This window comes from Thamnophis elegans, chromosome Z, assembly GCF_009769535.1.
Source record: "Thamnophis elegans isolate rThaEle1 chromosome Z, rThaEle1.pri, whole genome shotgun sequence".
Classification (NCBI taxonomy): Eukaryota; Metazoa; Chordata; class Lepidosauria; order Squamata; family Colubridae; genus Thamnophis; species Thamnophis elegans.
In genome coordinates, this window is record NC_045558.1 from 23,681,388 (window position 1) to 23,697,137 (window position 15,750).

At 41.4% G+C, this 15,750-nt stretch overlaps 1 protein-coding gene across 1 annotated transcript; it reads left to right on the forward strand.

Annotated features, from left to right (window-relative positions):
- Positions 1-7,105: 7,105 nt before the first annotated feature.
- Positions 7,106-15,331, forward strand: LRRD1 (leucine rich repeats and death domain containing 1). The gene is made up of 5 exons (XM_032235056.1): positions 7,106-9,136; positions 10,084-10,282; positions 12,693-12,854; positions 14,518-14,638; positions 15,151-15,331. Exons 1-5 carry the CDS (start codon positions 7,106-7,108, stop codon positions 15,329-15,331), a joined length of 2,694 nt encoding a protein of 897 aa, XP_032090947.1.
- The last annotated feature ends 419 nt before the right edge of the window (positions 15,332-15,750 follow it).

The following is a 15,750-nucleotide window of genomic DNA, read 5'->3' on the forward strand; positions in this document are numbered from 1 at the left end:
TTCCAGTTTGTATTCCCAAACTACTGATTCTTTTTTCCCAGCTTTTCCTTTTCAAGAATTTAATTTCTTAGCTAGGTTTTATATCCCTTTCTAAATGACCCATATGACATTTGGTCGCATTGACCGATGATCTCTGGAGAGCCAGGGATGGAGGCTATGCATCCATCCTGGTTCTCCTTGACCTCTCGGCGGCTTTCGATACCATCGACCATGGTATCCTTTTGCGACGACTGTGGGAGGTGGGGGTGGGAGGCACTGTTTTGCAGTGATTCTCCTCCTACCTCTCAGACAGGTCGCAGTCGGTGTTGGTTGGGGGGCAGAGATCGACCCCTAGGCCCCTAACATATGGGGTGCCGCAGTGTTCGGTCTTATCCCCCCTACTATTTAACATCTACATGAAACCGCTGGGCGAGATCATTCGGAGGCACGGGATAAGATACCACCAATACGCGGACGATACTCAGCTGTATCTGTCCGCCCCGTGCCAACTCAATGAAGCGGTGGACGTGATGAACCGGGGTCTCGAAGCCGTTAGGGACTGGATGAGAGCTAACAAACTGGTACTCAACCCGGACAAGACCGAGTGGCTGTTGTGTTTCCCTCCCAATAATTTGGCTAGTGTTCCATCACTCAGGCTGGGGGGCCAAATTTTATACCCCTCAGACAGGGTTCGCAACTTGGGAGTCCTCCTGGACCCACAGCTGACCTTTGACCACCACCTGTCGGCTGTGACCAGGGGGGCATTTGCCCAGGTTCGCCTGGTGTGCCAGTTGCGACCCTACCTGAACCGGGAGGCTCTCACAACGGTCACTTGGGCCCTTGTGACCTCTAGGCTGGAATACTGCAACGTGCTCTACATGGGGCTGCCCTTGAAGAGCATCCGGCAACTTCAGCTAGTCCAGAATGCGGCCGCGCGAGTGATTGTGGGCGCACCGCGGTTCGCCCACATAACACCTATCCTCCGCGAGCTGCGCTGGCTACCTGTTGATCTCCGGGTGCGCTTCAAGGTGCTACTTACCACCCATAAAGCCCTCCATGGTAGTGGATCTGAGTACTTGAGAGACCGCCTCCTGCCAATTACCTCCCTACGACCTATTAGATCACACAGATTAGGCCTCCTCTGAGTTCCATCCGCCAGTCAGTGTAGACTGGCAACTACGCGGAGGAGAGCCTTTTCAGTAGTAGCTCCGACCCTTTGGAACGATCTCCCCGTGGAGATTCGCACCCTCACCACCGTCCAGACCTTCCGCACAGCCCTCAAGGCCTGGCTATCCCGTCAGGCCTGGGGATAAAGATTCTAATCCGTCCCCACCCGAATGATGAATGAATGTTGTATTCTATTTTTACTTATGTATTGTCTCATGTCTTGTCTTGTATTCCCCTCCCCACAAATTGTAAGCCGCCCTGAGTCCCCTCAGGGAAAAGGGCGGCCTATAAATAATAAACAAATCAAAAATCAAAATCAAATTTGTTTTTATATAATACTCCAGACTAGACTTTACAAACATTATATTGGTCATTGTGAATTTGATTTAAAAGCACATTCCCCGTATTTATAACATTAGTAATTAGTATATATGTATCACTGTTTTCATCCTCTAAAATTTAAACAGGGATTTGAAGTTGGATAAAACTAGTACTAGTATTAGTAAAAGGGATGTGATGGCTCAGTGGCTGAGACACTGAGCTTGTTGATCTGAAGGTCAGCAGTTCAGTGGTTTGAATCCCTAGGACCGCGTAACAGAGTGAGCTCCCGTTACTTGTCCCAGCTTCTGCCAACCTAGCAGTTCAAAATCACATAAAAATGCAAGTAGAAAAATAGGAACCACCTTTGGTGGGAAGGTAACAGTGCTCCATGCACCTTCGGCATTTAGTCATGTCGGCCACATGACCACGGAGAGATCTTCGGACAGCGCTGGCTCTTTGTCTTTGAAATAGAGATGAGCACTGCCCCCTAGAGCTAGAAACATCTAGCATGCATGTATGTGGGAATCTTTACCTTTACCTCACCTTAAAACTAGTACACAAGGGGAGGTAAGTGGGATCTTATTAATTCACCAGCCATCTGCACCATGGAACAGCCTCATTGGGGGCCCAGGTCAATTATCAGAGTCATGTTTTGAGGTCCTTGTGGAAGACATTACCGGGGAAGGAGGGTTCGCTATATTACAGAGATCCCTCCTTCCGGCCCTATGAGTCCCACTCCAAGGCCAGATGGCGTGAGTAGTCAGGACCCTGGTCTCAGGCTGCTGTTGCTAAATGCCAGGTCTGTTGTTCACAAGGCTCCTCTCGTCCGGGACTTAATTTCTGACGAGAGGGCAGACCTGGCATGTATTACTGAAACCTGGCTGGGCACAGAAGGAGGAGTCCCCCTTGTAGAGATGTGCCCAGAAGGATTTCAGGTGCTTCATCAGCCGAGAGCCCAGGGAAGGGGTGGTGGTGTGGCTATTGTTATCCGGGAGTCTCTAGTACCTCGTAGGGTCCCTGCTCCGGAGCTTGTCGGGTGTGAGACTCTGCTGGTGAAGTTGGACCTCAAGGGTCAAGTGGGTCTGCTGCTAACGTACCTGCCTCCCAACTGCGTTGCAGCAGCCCTCCCCTCGCTCCTCGAGTCAGTAGCCGAGCTGGCAATTGAGTTCCCCAGGCTTATGGTTCTGGGGGACTTCAATTTGCCATCGCTCGGTGAACACTCTGATGGGGCGCAGGAGTTCATGGCTTCCATGACAGCCATGGGCTTGACCCAGGTAATTCGGGGCCCAACCCACTCAGCGGGTCACATGCTCGACCTCGTATTTCTCTCGGAGCAGTGGATGTGTGATCTTGGTCTGAGGGGAAATGACACCATACCCCTGTCGTGGTCAGACCACTGCCTACTGAGGCTTGACTTCCGGAGGCCAAACCCCCACCGTAGGGAGGAGGAACCGACCAGGTGGTTCCGCCCCAGGCGACTGATGGACCCCTTGAGGTTCCAGACGGAGCTTGGGATTATTCCTGATACTCTCGCCCACAGTTCGGCGGAGACTCTGGCTGCTGCCTGGTATTCGGCGGCATCGGAGTCTCTTGACCGGATTGCGCCACTACGGCCCCTCCGGGTCAGCGGATCCCGGAGACCCCCTTGGTTCACCGAGGAGCTCCGGGAGAAGAAGCGCCGGAGGAGACGCCTAGAGCACTTGTGGAGGTCCGATAAGTCCGAGTCGAACCGAGCACTATTAACAACCTGCACCAAGGATTACATCAGGGCACAGGGCAGCAAAAAGATCCCATATTGCCACCTTGGTTGCGTCCGCTGAGTCCCGCCCAGCCGCCCTGTTTAGGATAACCCGTTCCCTCCTAAATAGGAGGGATACGGGGGAACCCTTGCAGGGTAGAGCTGAGGATTATGCCCAATTCTTAGCGGACAAAGTTGCTCGGTTTCGGTCGGACTTGGACTCCACCGCAGCAGATCCAGCTGAGACACAAGAGGATCACTTGGCAAACCATCTCTGGGTTGAGTTCCAGGATGTTGCCTCTGGGGATGTGGACAAGGCCATTCGAGCTGTGAGTGCCTCCACCTGCATTCTGGACCCGTGTCCCTCCTGGCTGGTTGCCAACAGCAGTGAGGTGACACGTGGCTGGATCCAGGCAGTCGTAACTGCCTCCCTTTGGGAGGGGCACTTCCCCGCCGCACTAAAAACGGCGGTGGTGAGACCCCTCCTGAAGAAACCATCCTTGGATCCAGCCATTTTAAATAACTACCGTCCTGTCTCCAACCTTCCCTTTGTTGGGAAGGTTGTTGAGAAGGTGGTGGCCTTCCAGCTTCAACGGGCCTTGGATGAAGCTAGCTACCTTGACCCCTTCCAGTCCGGCTTCAGACCCAGTTACAGCACAGAAACCGCTTTGGTCGCATTGACCGATGATCTCTGGAGGGCCAGAGATGGAGGCCATGCGTCCATCCTGGTTCTCCTTGACCTCTCGGCGGCTTTCGATACCATCGACCATGGTATCCTTCTGCGACAACTGCGGGAGGTGGGGGTGGGAGGCACTGTTTTGCAGTGGTTCTCCTCCTACCTCTTGGACAGGTCGCAGTCGGTGTTGGTGGGGGGGCAGAGATCGTCCCTGAGGCCCCTAAAATATGGGGTGCCGCAGGGTTCGGTCTTATCCCCCCTACTATTTAACATATACATGAAACCGCTGGGCGAGATCATTCGGAGGCACGGGATAAAATACCATCAATATGCGGACGATACGCAATTGTATCTGTCCGCCCCGTGCCAACTCAATGAAGCGGTGGATGTGATGAACCGGGGTCTGGAGGCCGTTAGGAACTGGATGAGCGCTAACAAACTGGTACTCAACCCGGACAAGACCGAGTGGCTGTTGTGTTCCCCTCCCAACAATTTGGCTAATGTTCCATCTATCAGTCTGGGGGGTCAAATTTTATACCCCTCAGATAGGGTTCGTAACTTAGGAGTCCTCCTGGATCCACAGCTGACTCTCGATCATCACCTGTCGGCTGTGACCAGGGGGGCATTTGCCCAGGTTCGCCTGGTCCGCCAGTTACGACCCTACCTGAATCGGGAGGCTCTCACAACAGTCACTCGAGCCCTTGTGATCTCTAGGCTGGAATACTGCAATATGCTCTACATGGGGTTGCCCCTGAAGTGCATCCGGCGACTGCAGTTAGTCCAGAATGCAGCCGCGCGAGTGATAGTGGGCGCACCGCGGTTTGCCCACGTTACACCCATCCTCCGCGAGCTGCACTGGCTACCTGTCGATCTCCGGGTGCGCTTCAGGGTACTCATGACCACCTTTAAAGCACTCCATGGTAGTGGATCTGGGTACTTGAGAGACCGCCTTCTGCCGATTACCTCCCTCCGACCGATTAGATCGCACAGACTGGGCCTCCTCCGAATTCCATCCACCAGTCAATGTCGACTGGCGACTACACGGAGGAGAGCCTTTTCTGTTGCAGCTCTGACCCTGTGGAACGATCTCCCCGTCGAGATACGCACCCTCACCACCGTCCAGGCCTTCCGCGCAGCCCTCAAGACCTGGCTCTCCCAACAGGCCTGGGGATAAGTCCTTAATTTGCCCCACCCGAGTGTTGAATGTAGAATGCATGTTGTGTTTTTACTACTTATCTTGTTTTCATATCGTTTATTGTGTATTGTTTCCCCTCCCTAATGGTTGTAAGCCGCCCTGAGTCCCCTCAGGGAAAAGGGCGGCCTATAAATTTTAATAAAATACCTAAAAAAAAAAATACCTAAAAAAAAAAACCTAAAACGGTGGGGTAGCTGTCACTTCTATCAGCACAATGTTCCTGAGGAAGGAGCCATTGCAGAAAATGCTCTTTTCCTGGATCCTGCCAGACAAAGTTCTTTGACCATAAGATGGGCAGCAATGTTCCCTTTATTGGAATAAGAGGTGTGGGCCATTCCTGTTGGAGTGAGAAAGTTTATTGATATTACTTCAATTAGAATAGAGATAATGCAGAAAGTTCCCGATTTCTGCAGGAAAGCCCAGAACTGCTTTATGATCTTTTTGCTACAGTTTTTAAGCACATCATTGCAGATGTTACGTGGATCAAGTGGTCATTACATAAATCTGCTTTCCCCTATTGATTTTGTTTGTCAAATGCCAGCTGGGAAGGTTACAAAATGGTGATCACGTGACACCAAGATGCTGCAGCCATCCTAAATATATGCTAATTGCCAAGTGTCATAATTTGATCACATGGCCATGGAGTGGATGTTATGGTCATAAATGTGCAAAACAGTCCTAACAAGTCACTTGTCCTGTAGCACTGTAATTTAGAACAATCACTAAATGAATGGTTGTTAGTTGAGGATTATCTGTAATGAAACTTTTAAAAAGAGATGAAAGTAGCATTACAATAGAATATTCTTTTAAAACACCAATATAGTGAATCACTATATTCTCACAGAAGACATTTCCCGGGTCTCTGTATTTTTGTTTGTTAAACTGTTAAATGAATAAGGATCTAATCATATGAGGCACTTTCATAAATATTGCACTGATATGCTGTCTAAAGGTAAGAAGTTTACATTAAGCACTCACAAGAACACAAGATTAATATCAAAGTTAAAGAAACATATTGTCAATTACTTAAGAAAAACCACTTGTGATAAACTCAAAAGTTTACAACTGAAATCCTAGATCTAAACAGAATCTTTGGCTTGGTGAGAAAAATAAGCCAATCAGAATTGCTTTAAGTTGGAACTTCCATTAGAAAATCTCTGGCAGTTTGAAATACTAAAAGGTGAGGTTTAAAAGAAGAACCGGCTCTACTTGGTAGATATACTATAGTTTTTAGTATTAATGATAGAAGGTCCACAAATGGCAAATATCCTAGCCACCACACTAAATGTACGATGGCTATAGAGACTCAATTTCACAAAGATGTTTTGCAGTACTGTATATAGATGGTAGCTGTGGGAACTCTTTACAGTAAAGAAAGAAATTGGCCTTTTAAAAGTTGTAGAAAGGTATGACATTTGTATCCAAAGCACTGCATAATCTTAATATCTAGGCATAAGCCTCATAAGATTTGGTCTAATTTCTAAGAAGACATCTTTAGTTTTTGCATTGTACAACTGTTGCCGTGAATGAAATAAGGAGTTACCTTATTTGAATAAGATCATAGTTTATAGTAAGTTTTATTGTTATTAGAATATGTTGCTGATATTGTTAGAATTTCCTTATGTCTTTTTACAAATTAATTTTATAAGATACATTATTTAAAATAGTGTGATGGTTCTAAGCCAGCCATGTCAAACTCGTGGTGTAATGTTGTCATCACGTGACGTATAGTGATTCCCCCCCTTCGCAAAACTGGGGGTGGGCATGGCCAGTGTGTGATGCATCCTGCCCACGGGCTACGAGTTTGATACCCCTATTCTAAGCAATTACCAACAGCTAAAATTCAATCTTAACACTTACAACTACTAAGTGATATTTTTGCTTGATTACTATTTCATTAATATTGTCTGAATCCTGTTTCTAACCTATCATATATCTTGCCATTATATTATGGTTTTTTCATTTATTTTTTATTTCTTAATAAAGGCTGGAATAAGCAACAACAACTGACCCTGCTTTTTTTCAAAGCATGTCCGATGAAGAAGAAGACATAAATGAAGATGGGATCTTCAATGAAGAGTCTCTAAAAGAGGTTGAAAATGGCAGTGTGAAATCTATTAAAGAACATGATACAATTGTAAGTTCTTCAAATCTAGTGCTGGAAGAAAATCAGCATGAAGCCACTGATGCTAATGAAAGTGAAACTATCTCACAAACATTGGAAAAGCCAGAAATATCTTCCAGCAGTTTGCCCAAAGAACAGGCAAGTGAATTCCAGGAGACTGAAACTGAAAAAGAAGTAAAAAGCTCAATGGGCCCTGTACAAGATGAAGAAAATGAAAAATGCAGTTTAGAGCCTTCAGAGATACTAGAAACACCGAAAAAAGTTCCAGTCGATTGGACAGTTGATACAAAACATGTTGAACTTCTGGCACATCTATATGCTGAAGGATTAGCTGAAATCCCACAAGATTTTCTTGAAGTTCAAGCTAAAAGAAGTTTATTGATGTCCATAGAAAATGCTTCCGTGTGTCAAATGCTACCCAAAGAATCACTATCTGAAATGATGCTTGATGACTTTACGGTTCAGTTAAATACAAGAGGTCTCATTGAAGTTCCTTCAGGGATTTTTGACACAAAGAAGTTGAAGTTTTTGAATTTAAACAATAATGAAATAAAGACCCTACCAAAAGAAATAAGTTGGTTGAAAAACCTGGAAATACTATCTATCGAAGGAAATAAGTTAGCTTCATTACCTCCTGAAATTTGTCTTCTTAAAAAACTCAGAACGTTGAATATCAGTCATAATCAAATATCATCACTCCCACAAAATTTTTCTAAACTATCAAGACTCAGATGTCTTTTGCTCAGTTATAATAAGATTGAAAAAATCAACTTTGCTTTAGAAAATCTTGAAAGGCTAGAAATGTTAGATCTCAGTGGAAATAATGTGACCCTCCCAGATTCTATATCTAACATGAAAAAATTAAATGCACTCTTTTTAAATTCCTGTAGCATTTCAATATTCCCAAAGAATATCTGTTACATTCCAAATCTAAATAAGCTTATTATGTCAGAAAATCAGATCCAGAGTTTACCAAAAGAAGTCAAAGAACTCAAAACTTTAAAAGAATGTTCATTAAGTAACAACAAGCTTACATTTTTGCCTGTGCAGTTTTTTCAGTTGATACATATTGAAAAACTGAGCTTGGATAACAACCAGCTAGAAAGTCTTTCAGATAAAGTGGAAAACCTTGAAAAGCTCTGTGACCTAAATCTTTCTAAAAATCTGTTAAAAATAATTCCTGATAGTCTTTGCAACTGTACTATGATAGAATGCCTCAATCTTAATGACAACCAATTAAGAGAGATTCCTTCCACTCTATTCAAATTGAAATATCTAAAAGAATTGTACCTAAGCAGAAACCAACTGATCATCTTAGATGAAAAAATAGCATACATTAAGAAACTCTTAATTTTAGAAATATCAGGAAATTCATTAATGTACATTCCTGTTGAAATAAAAAGCTGTACTGAAATCATTAAAATTGACTTAAGTTATAATAAATTGGCTGTGTTTCCACTTGGATTGTGCGCACTAGCTGCTCTTAACCACTTAAATCTCAGTGGAAATTATATTTCAGAAATAACTATTGACATTTCATTTATTAAAAATCTGCACCATCTAAATTTCAGTAACAACAAATTGCCATCATTTTCCATACACCTTTGTACTCTTTCTACACTAAGTTATTTAGATCTAAGTAATAATGAAATAAGCACTATTCCCATAAGTGTGCATCAAATGCAATGCCTTCAGGTTCTGTTATTATACAATAACAACTTTACTTTGTTTCCCAGAGAATTATGTGTTCTAAGACAACTAAAGGTTCTTGATCTTTCTGAAAACCAAATACAGTTCATTCCTGAAGATATTAAAGAACTATCAAAGCTAAAAGACTTATATCTATCAAACAACCAGTTTGCATCATTTCCAAATGAAATATGCCAACTTTTATCATTGAGGAAGTTAACTCTGAGTCAGAAAAATGGATTAAAGGTAAACTACTTAAAATTACGACTGTTTATGCTGGCTGGGGAAGTCTGAGAGTCAAAGTTCATACATCTTAAGGTTGTCAGATTTGAAAAAAACATGATATATGTTCTGGTACAGTAGGCACAATCAAGACGGATGACATTTTTCCATTTTAAATTAGAGATTCAGAGATCTTCTCCTTAAGCTCTTACCTCCTGGAATTGAATCTCCCTGTAATTTACATCTCTACTCTGACTTCTAGAAATCTGAAACAGCTCCTAAAGATCAGTGAGCACCAATTTCTGAGGTTCAGACCTGATCCATCCATATATATATATATATAGGTCTCTAGTTGTTCGGGTTTTCTCCCGCGTAGAATTGGAGATGTCTTGGCGACGTTTCGACGAAGTCTCATTCGTCATCTTCAGGCTGCTTCAGACTACTTCAGGTTTGGTGTTTCCAGGAGTAGTGTGAGATCTCGGCTGTTTGTCCCTTTTTAACTGCCAGTAGGGGATTAAATTTTAACTGCCAGTAGGGGATTAAACTGATTGGGTGGGGGCTTGGCTGTGTCAATCCCCTACTGGCAGTTAAAATTTAATCCCCTACTGGCAGTTAAAAAGGGACAAACAGCCGAGATCTCACACTACTCCTGGAAACACCAAACCTGAAGTAGTCTGAAGCAGCCTGAAGATGACGAATGAGACTTCGTCGAAACGTCGCCAAGACATCTCCAATTCTATGCGGGAGAAAACCCGAACAACTAGAGATCTACATACTAACACCCGCGAAAACCTCAGAAAACATATATATATATATATATATGCTTATTTGGATTATTATCCATGTTTTGTTGCTTAGCACTGTTTTAGAAGAATCTATTCAATATTTTCTTATATGGGTAATAAAATATGACTCTTTTATAAGAAAACAATCCCTTGGTATAAAATATTTTTAATTGCCTTTATTTGCAGTTAAAATCATTGACAGAAGAGATATCAAAGCTGAAATTTCTTAAGGAACTGGATATTTCTCACAATGAATTACAAGAAATGCCAGAAAGTATAGGAGACCTACAGAGTTTGGTCACTCTAATAGCAAATAATAATAGTTTAACAAAACTTCCCTCAAGCTTTTCCTCACTCCATAATTTGTGCTGTCTGAATCTGAGAGGTAAGTAGTTTTGTATTCATTATCATAGGAAATGAAACTCAGGTGTGAAAAGAATAGCCTTAATCCAGTGAGAATGCACAGAACAAAGTTGTGATATGCAGATCAGATGTAGCAAGTATAAAAAAGTGGGTGTAAACATGTACAAACTTGTATTCAGCTGCATTAGAAAGCCAACAAATATTATTTTGACAGTGCTTGGATAACTGGAGGCGAGTGGTTCTTAAATAATAAGGTAATTTGGGTGCATAGGGTTTTTATTACACCATAGAAATATTTTTAATTATTTGTCAGCTTATAAATGAAATGCAATCAATTGCAACATGGTAAAAATGAATCAGAATTAAAATTTCAAAAATCAAATGACTCATATAGTATAACCCACTATTTCTCACAATCATGTCAATATAATCATATGTTAGTTAATATTAATATTCATATGGTTATTAGGATTTGAAAGAAGAAGAAAAAATTATGTGACACAGATATTTTTTTAAAGAGAGAGAACAAGAGTAATAAATATTTCACAAAAGGCCCTGTGGAGTTTACATTTTTCTAGTATTTTGCAATGCACACAAATGTGACTAAGAGTTGCTATGCAAAGACAATACACGTCAGAATAAAAAGTGTTTTCCATAAACACCACTGAAAAAAAGTGATTTATGACCGTTTTCCACACTTGCAGCATCCCCATGGTCACATGCTTTATATTTGGAGGGTTGACAACTGATCCATGTTTATGATGGTTGCAGTGTTCCGGGGTCATGTGATTCTATTTTGTGGCCTTCTGACAAGCAAAGTCAATGGGGAAACCAGATTCACTTAACAACTGTGTCACTAACTTAACAACTGCGGTGATTCACTTAACAAATGTGGCAAGAAAATACATAAATGGGACAAAACTCACTTAACAAATTTCTCACATAGCAACATAAATTTTGGGCTCAATTGTGATCGTGATTTGAGGACTATCTGTATTTTTATCTTATTCAGGATATTCAGGATATATTGAAATTAATACATACATACATACATACATACATACATACATACATACATACATACATACATACATAGGTAAAAGTTCTCCTGACACATATATGCTAGTCGTTCCAGAATTTAGGGGACGGTGCTCATCTCCATTTTGAAGCTGAAGAGCCAGTGTTGTCCAAAGATGTCTCAGTCTTTATGTGGCTGGCATGACTACCCCCCCCCCCCACACACGATGAATGAATCAACACTATATTATCTAGAGCCGTCTGGTCTGTAGTATAGTGGTCTATTTTATAGACTGTTATATAGTCAGAAAAATTACCAAGAAGATGCATTGACTTACTTTCTGCCAGAAATATCCCCCCCAAAAAAATTGTTTCCCAAACAATTCAAATTCCCAATTTTTTTTCCAAGGAACGAAAGTTAGATTAAAATTATGCATAAGGAAAAAGGGCCAGCTGTGCTATTGATCAAAGGCAGCCTATCCTGGGAAGATCACAAATAGCTATTCATTTCATTCGTGACCCGTCAAAACCACGCTCGACTAAACCGCGCCCGATTAAACTGCGTCGCTGACGTCATCAACAGGGCGGCAACAGCCAGCGTGGAGAAAGAAGGGCGCTTTAAATAGAGCTTTGAAAGCAAGCCGATTCAACTTAAGGAAAGGGTTAGGTTTAGGGTTAGGTTTAGGGTTAGGTTTAGGGTTAGGTTTAGGGTTAGCTTTAGGGTTAGGTTAAGGGTTAGGGTTAGGTTTAAGTTTAGGGTTAGGGTTAGCTTTAGGGTTAGGTTAAGGGTTAGGATTAGGTTTAGGGTTAGGTTAAGGGTTAGGTTTAGGGTTAGGTTTAGGGTTAGGTTAAGGGTTAGGTTTAGGGTTAGGTTTAGGATTAGGATTAGGTTTAGGGGGTTAGGTTTAGGTGTTAATTTTAGGTTTAGGGTTTACAGCGTGCTTCTGTCTCCGCGCTGTTGTTGCCCTGTTGATGACGTCAGCAACACGGTTTAGTCGGACGCAGTTTAGGCGAGCGCGGTTTTGTGGTGGAACCCATTTCATTTACTATTCTTGTATCTTAATTACAAGTGCAGGGAAAGATAGTTGTGGAGTTTTCAGTCTCCTGAGCCAAGATAACTTGCCTGTTTCAGGACTGTAGCTGGCTTGCAAGCAAAGTGTGTGTGCGCACACATACGCATGTCCGCCCTGGAACAAAGTCAACAACAATGGAGCAAGGAGGTCCACATATGTTTTGCCAAACTTTGCTTTAACAAATGACACTATTGATGTCACATAATATTTATAACACCCATTTATTGTTTGGCCAATGAATTATAAGACTAAATCTTTCATTATGGCTGTACTTAATTGACAACTCAAAATGTCTATCAGTTAACAGAATGCAAATACAGTCCTCTGTGTTTATTTTGCTAGAAAACAAGCTTGTATACTTGTCTAGTAATATGCGGTTTCTTCTGCAACTAAAGGAGATAGATTTTGATGAAAATACTCTCATCAGGCCTCCTCAGGAAGTCTGTAAAGGGAAACAACTTACCCCCATCATACATTATTTAGAAATTGCTGATCAAAGAGAAGGTAAGTTTAGATCCAATTTCCCAATATGTGTAGACTTTCTACTCATGCCTCAGATTGTTTTCTTTGGGCTCCTGAGACTTCCTATCTACCATGGGGTAGGGAGGTTCCAGCCTGCCTTGTTTCTTGATTGCTCTGATCATTTTATCTCCTATTGGAATAAGCCACATGAATTAGAAGAAATTTACTGAAGGTTTATTCCTCTTAGTCTTTTGAACGTTCAGAGAAAAAATGAAAAATGGGGCAAAAAAACCAGACTTTTTTGAACTTCCATAGTCCAAATTGAGAACATAATGTAGCATTTAAAATGAAATCTTTCAGCAAAGAGATAAATTCAACCAGCAGAAGCTTCTCCTATTCTTGCACCAACAGTTTTAATAAATCTTCCAACACTTCTTGAATTCAGTAGGGTCTGATCCCTTTCTTCTCTCTACAGAAGGCTTTCCAGGTTGAAGAACCAATTCTCTTGCTTATTTATACAGATCTGATAAATTAATCCAAGAGATGCTTTCTCTGCTGGCTTCTGTCATCTACTATTTCCTTCAACGGTCTTCTCTAATCCCTTAGTCCTGCATCAAAAGGGGCTTTAGGAATCACAGGCACTGAGTTTGTAGGTGCTTATATTCTGCTGCTGTGGTTTATTTAAAAGAGGTTGCATTTTCCCTTCCCCATAAAATGCATCCCAAAAGAAAATCCTCAATTACTTTATATTTTACTGAAAACTAAATTGCATTAAATATAATTTTGTTCATTGTAAATACCTGGAGTAGCATAAATGGCTCAAAATTCAGCCCAGGTTTTTTAGATCTTCCCCAGGAAGATCATGGGGGATCATGCTTGTTATTTGGATCCTACCTATGTGTTCCCTATCATAAGATCTCCATTGTTTCTTCACTTCTCATTTTACATTTATCAGATGAGTTGATGGGCCCAGAAAACATTAATCAATATCTATTACAAAGCAGGAAAAGCAATTCCATTTAAAGTGTTTTCCTAAGTCTATCAGCAGCCTGAAATCAAACAAAATGAGATACTACAAATTAATAATTGCCTCTATACACTGTTCTGGCTATATTAATAAACTCACAATTTAATACCTATCTGTATTTTTCAGAGTGTAAGACACACTGGAATATAAGATGCACCAAGATTTTGAAGAGGCGAATAAAAAAAAAAGGTTTTGCACTCTGCAGACCTCCCAAAAACAGCCTGTTTTTTGCGAATTTGAGCCTGTTTTTGTAAAAAAGAAAAAAAAGGGACACATAGTTTTTAGGCTTTTTGTTGAATGCTCCTGAGGCTTGTGGGTCGCTGCAAAAATGAGCAAAAAAACACCTCATTTTTCACTCATTTTTGCCGCACCCCCACCCCAGGAGCACCCTGGGGCAGGGTTTTGGGATGCCAAAAATGCTGTATTCAGTGTATAAGATGCACCCAGATTTTCATCCTCTTTTTTGAGGTAAAAAGGTGTGTCTTATACTTAGAAAAATATGGTAGTTAAGGATACAGTTAGTCTCCAATCCTATATTCTTTTCAGTTCAGATGCATATTGAATTGTGATCTTGATCTACTGTTACTAGAGCAATTTTTTCCAGAATTGTGTTTAAAGTCTAAATAATTTGTAAAATCAAATTGTTGTCCTCTAATATTTATAATGTGTTTATTTTAGAAAAAGTCCTGGAGAAAACATTTAAAACCATTAGTAAAAGTATTCCTATTGAACATTTCGATCATTTTTGCCGAAAAATGCAACTTGCCAATGATACAATTGTAGATATTGAAAATAAGAGGTTAGTGATATTTAATGATCCATATTTAATGAGACATTTTATCTTGTTTTGTATGGGTTGACCGTGGTTTCCTTTTTGTAAGCCACCCAGGGCTCCATTGTCTAAGTTGAGAAGCTATATAAACACTTATGTAAATAAATGCAATGTCTTTTCCCTTTCGTAGTAGATAGCAATAGCACTTAGACTTATACACTACTTTATAGTGATTTACAGCCCTCTCTAAGCAGTTTGCAGAGTCAGCATATTGTCCCCAATAATTCTGAGTTCTCATTTTACCCATCTTGGAAGGATGGAAGGCTGAATCAACCTTGAGCTTGGTGAGATTTGAACTTCCAAATTGCATGCAGTCAGCAGATGTAACCTGCAGTAGTGCATTCTAACCACTGCACCACTGTGGCGCAAAAGATAATACTTTTAATCAGCATTTTTGTTAATGTTTTATTGGTACATTTTTTTCCCAACAGATTCTATCAATCATGAGAAGAACAATATTTTTCTATTTATATTTTTAGATCTTTTACATTACAAGAAAAACTTGCTCAGGCCTTGAACTCCTGGAAAACAGCAAATCAAAATTTGTCTCCAACTGCTATGGTAGACCAGATGATTAGAATATTGATTATGTCTGGCTTCTATGATCTGTCCAACAAAATCAAATCTTTAAAGCTATGTTCAAGACTGGTAAAGTTTTGAAAAACTCTGTATTTTCAGTTCCAACAGCTTGGTCATATCTTGAAACGAAATATATTTATCAGCATTCACCTTGTTGACAGTGTACTTAATCAATTGCACTCTTCATGGGGTTGCCCTTGAAGAACATTGGAAACTACAACTTGTCCACAGTAGGTATTGCGGCTGTGCTTCAACAAAACTACTCTGATTTGAGCTGCATTGGCTTTAGGCAATGACAGACATTGTCATAGATAACAAAGCTATACATAGCTTTTCTGGATTATTTTGGAAAGCGTTTCCTATTGCATATGTCCATCCAGTAAGAAGCATGGTTTAGGTCCAATCTAGGGATCCTGTAAAATCTCCATTTCCACCCCCACTCTAGGGTCCGCCAGGGTGGCGGTTCTCCATATTCCTCAAAATTTCTGCTACTGATTCTC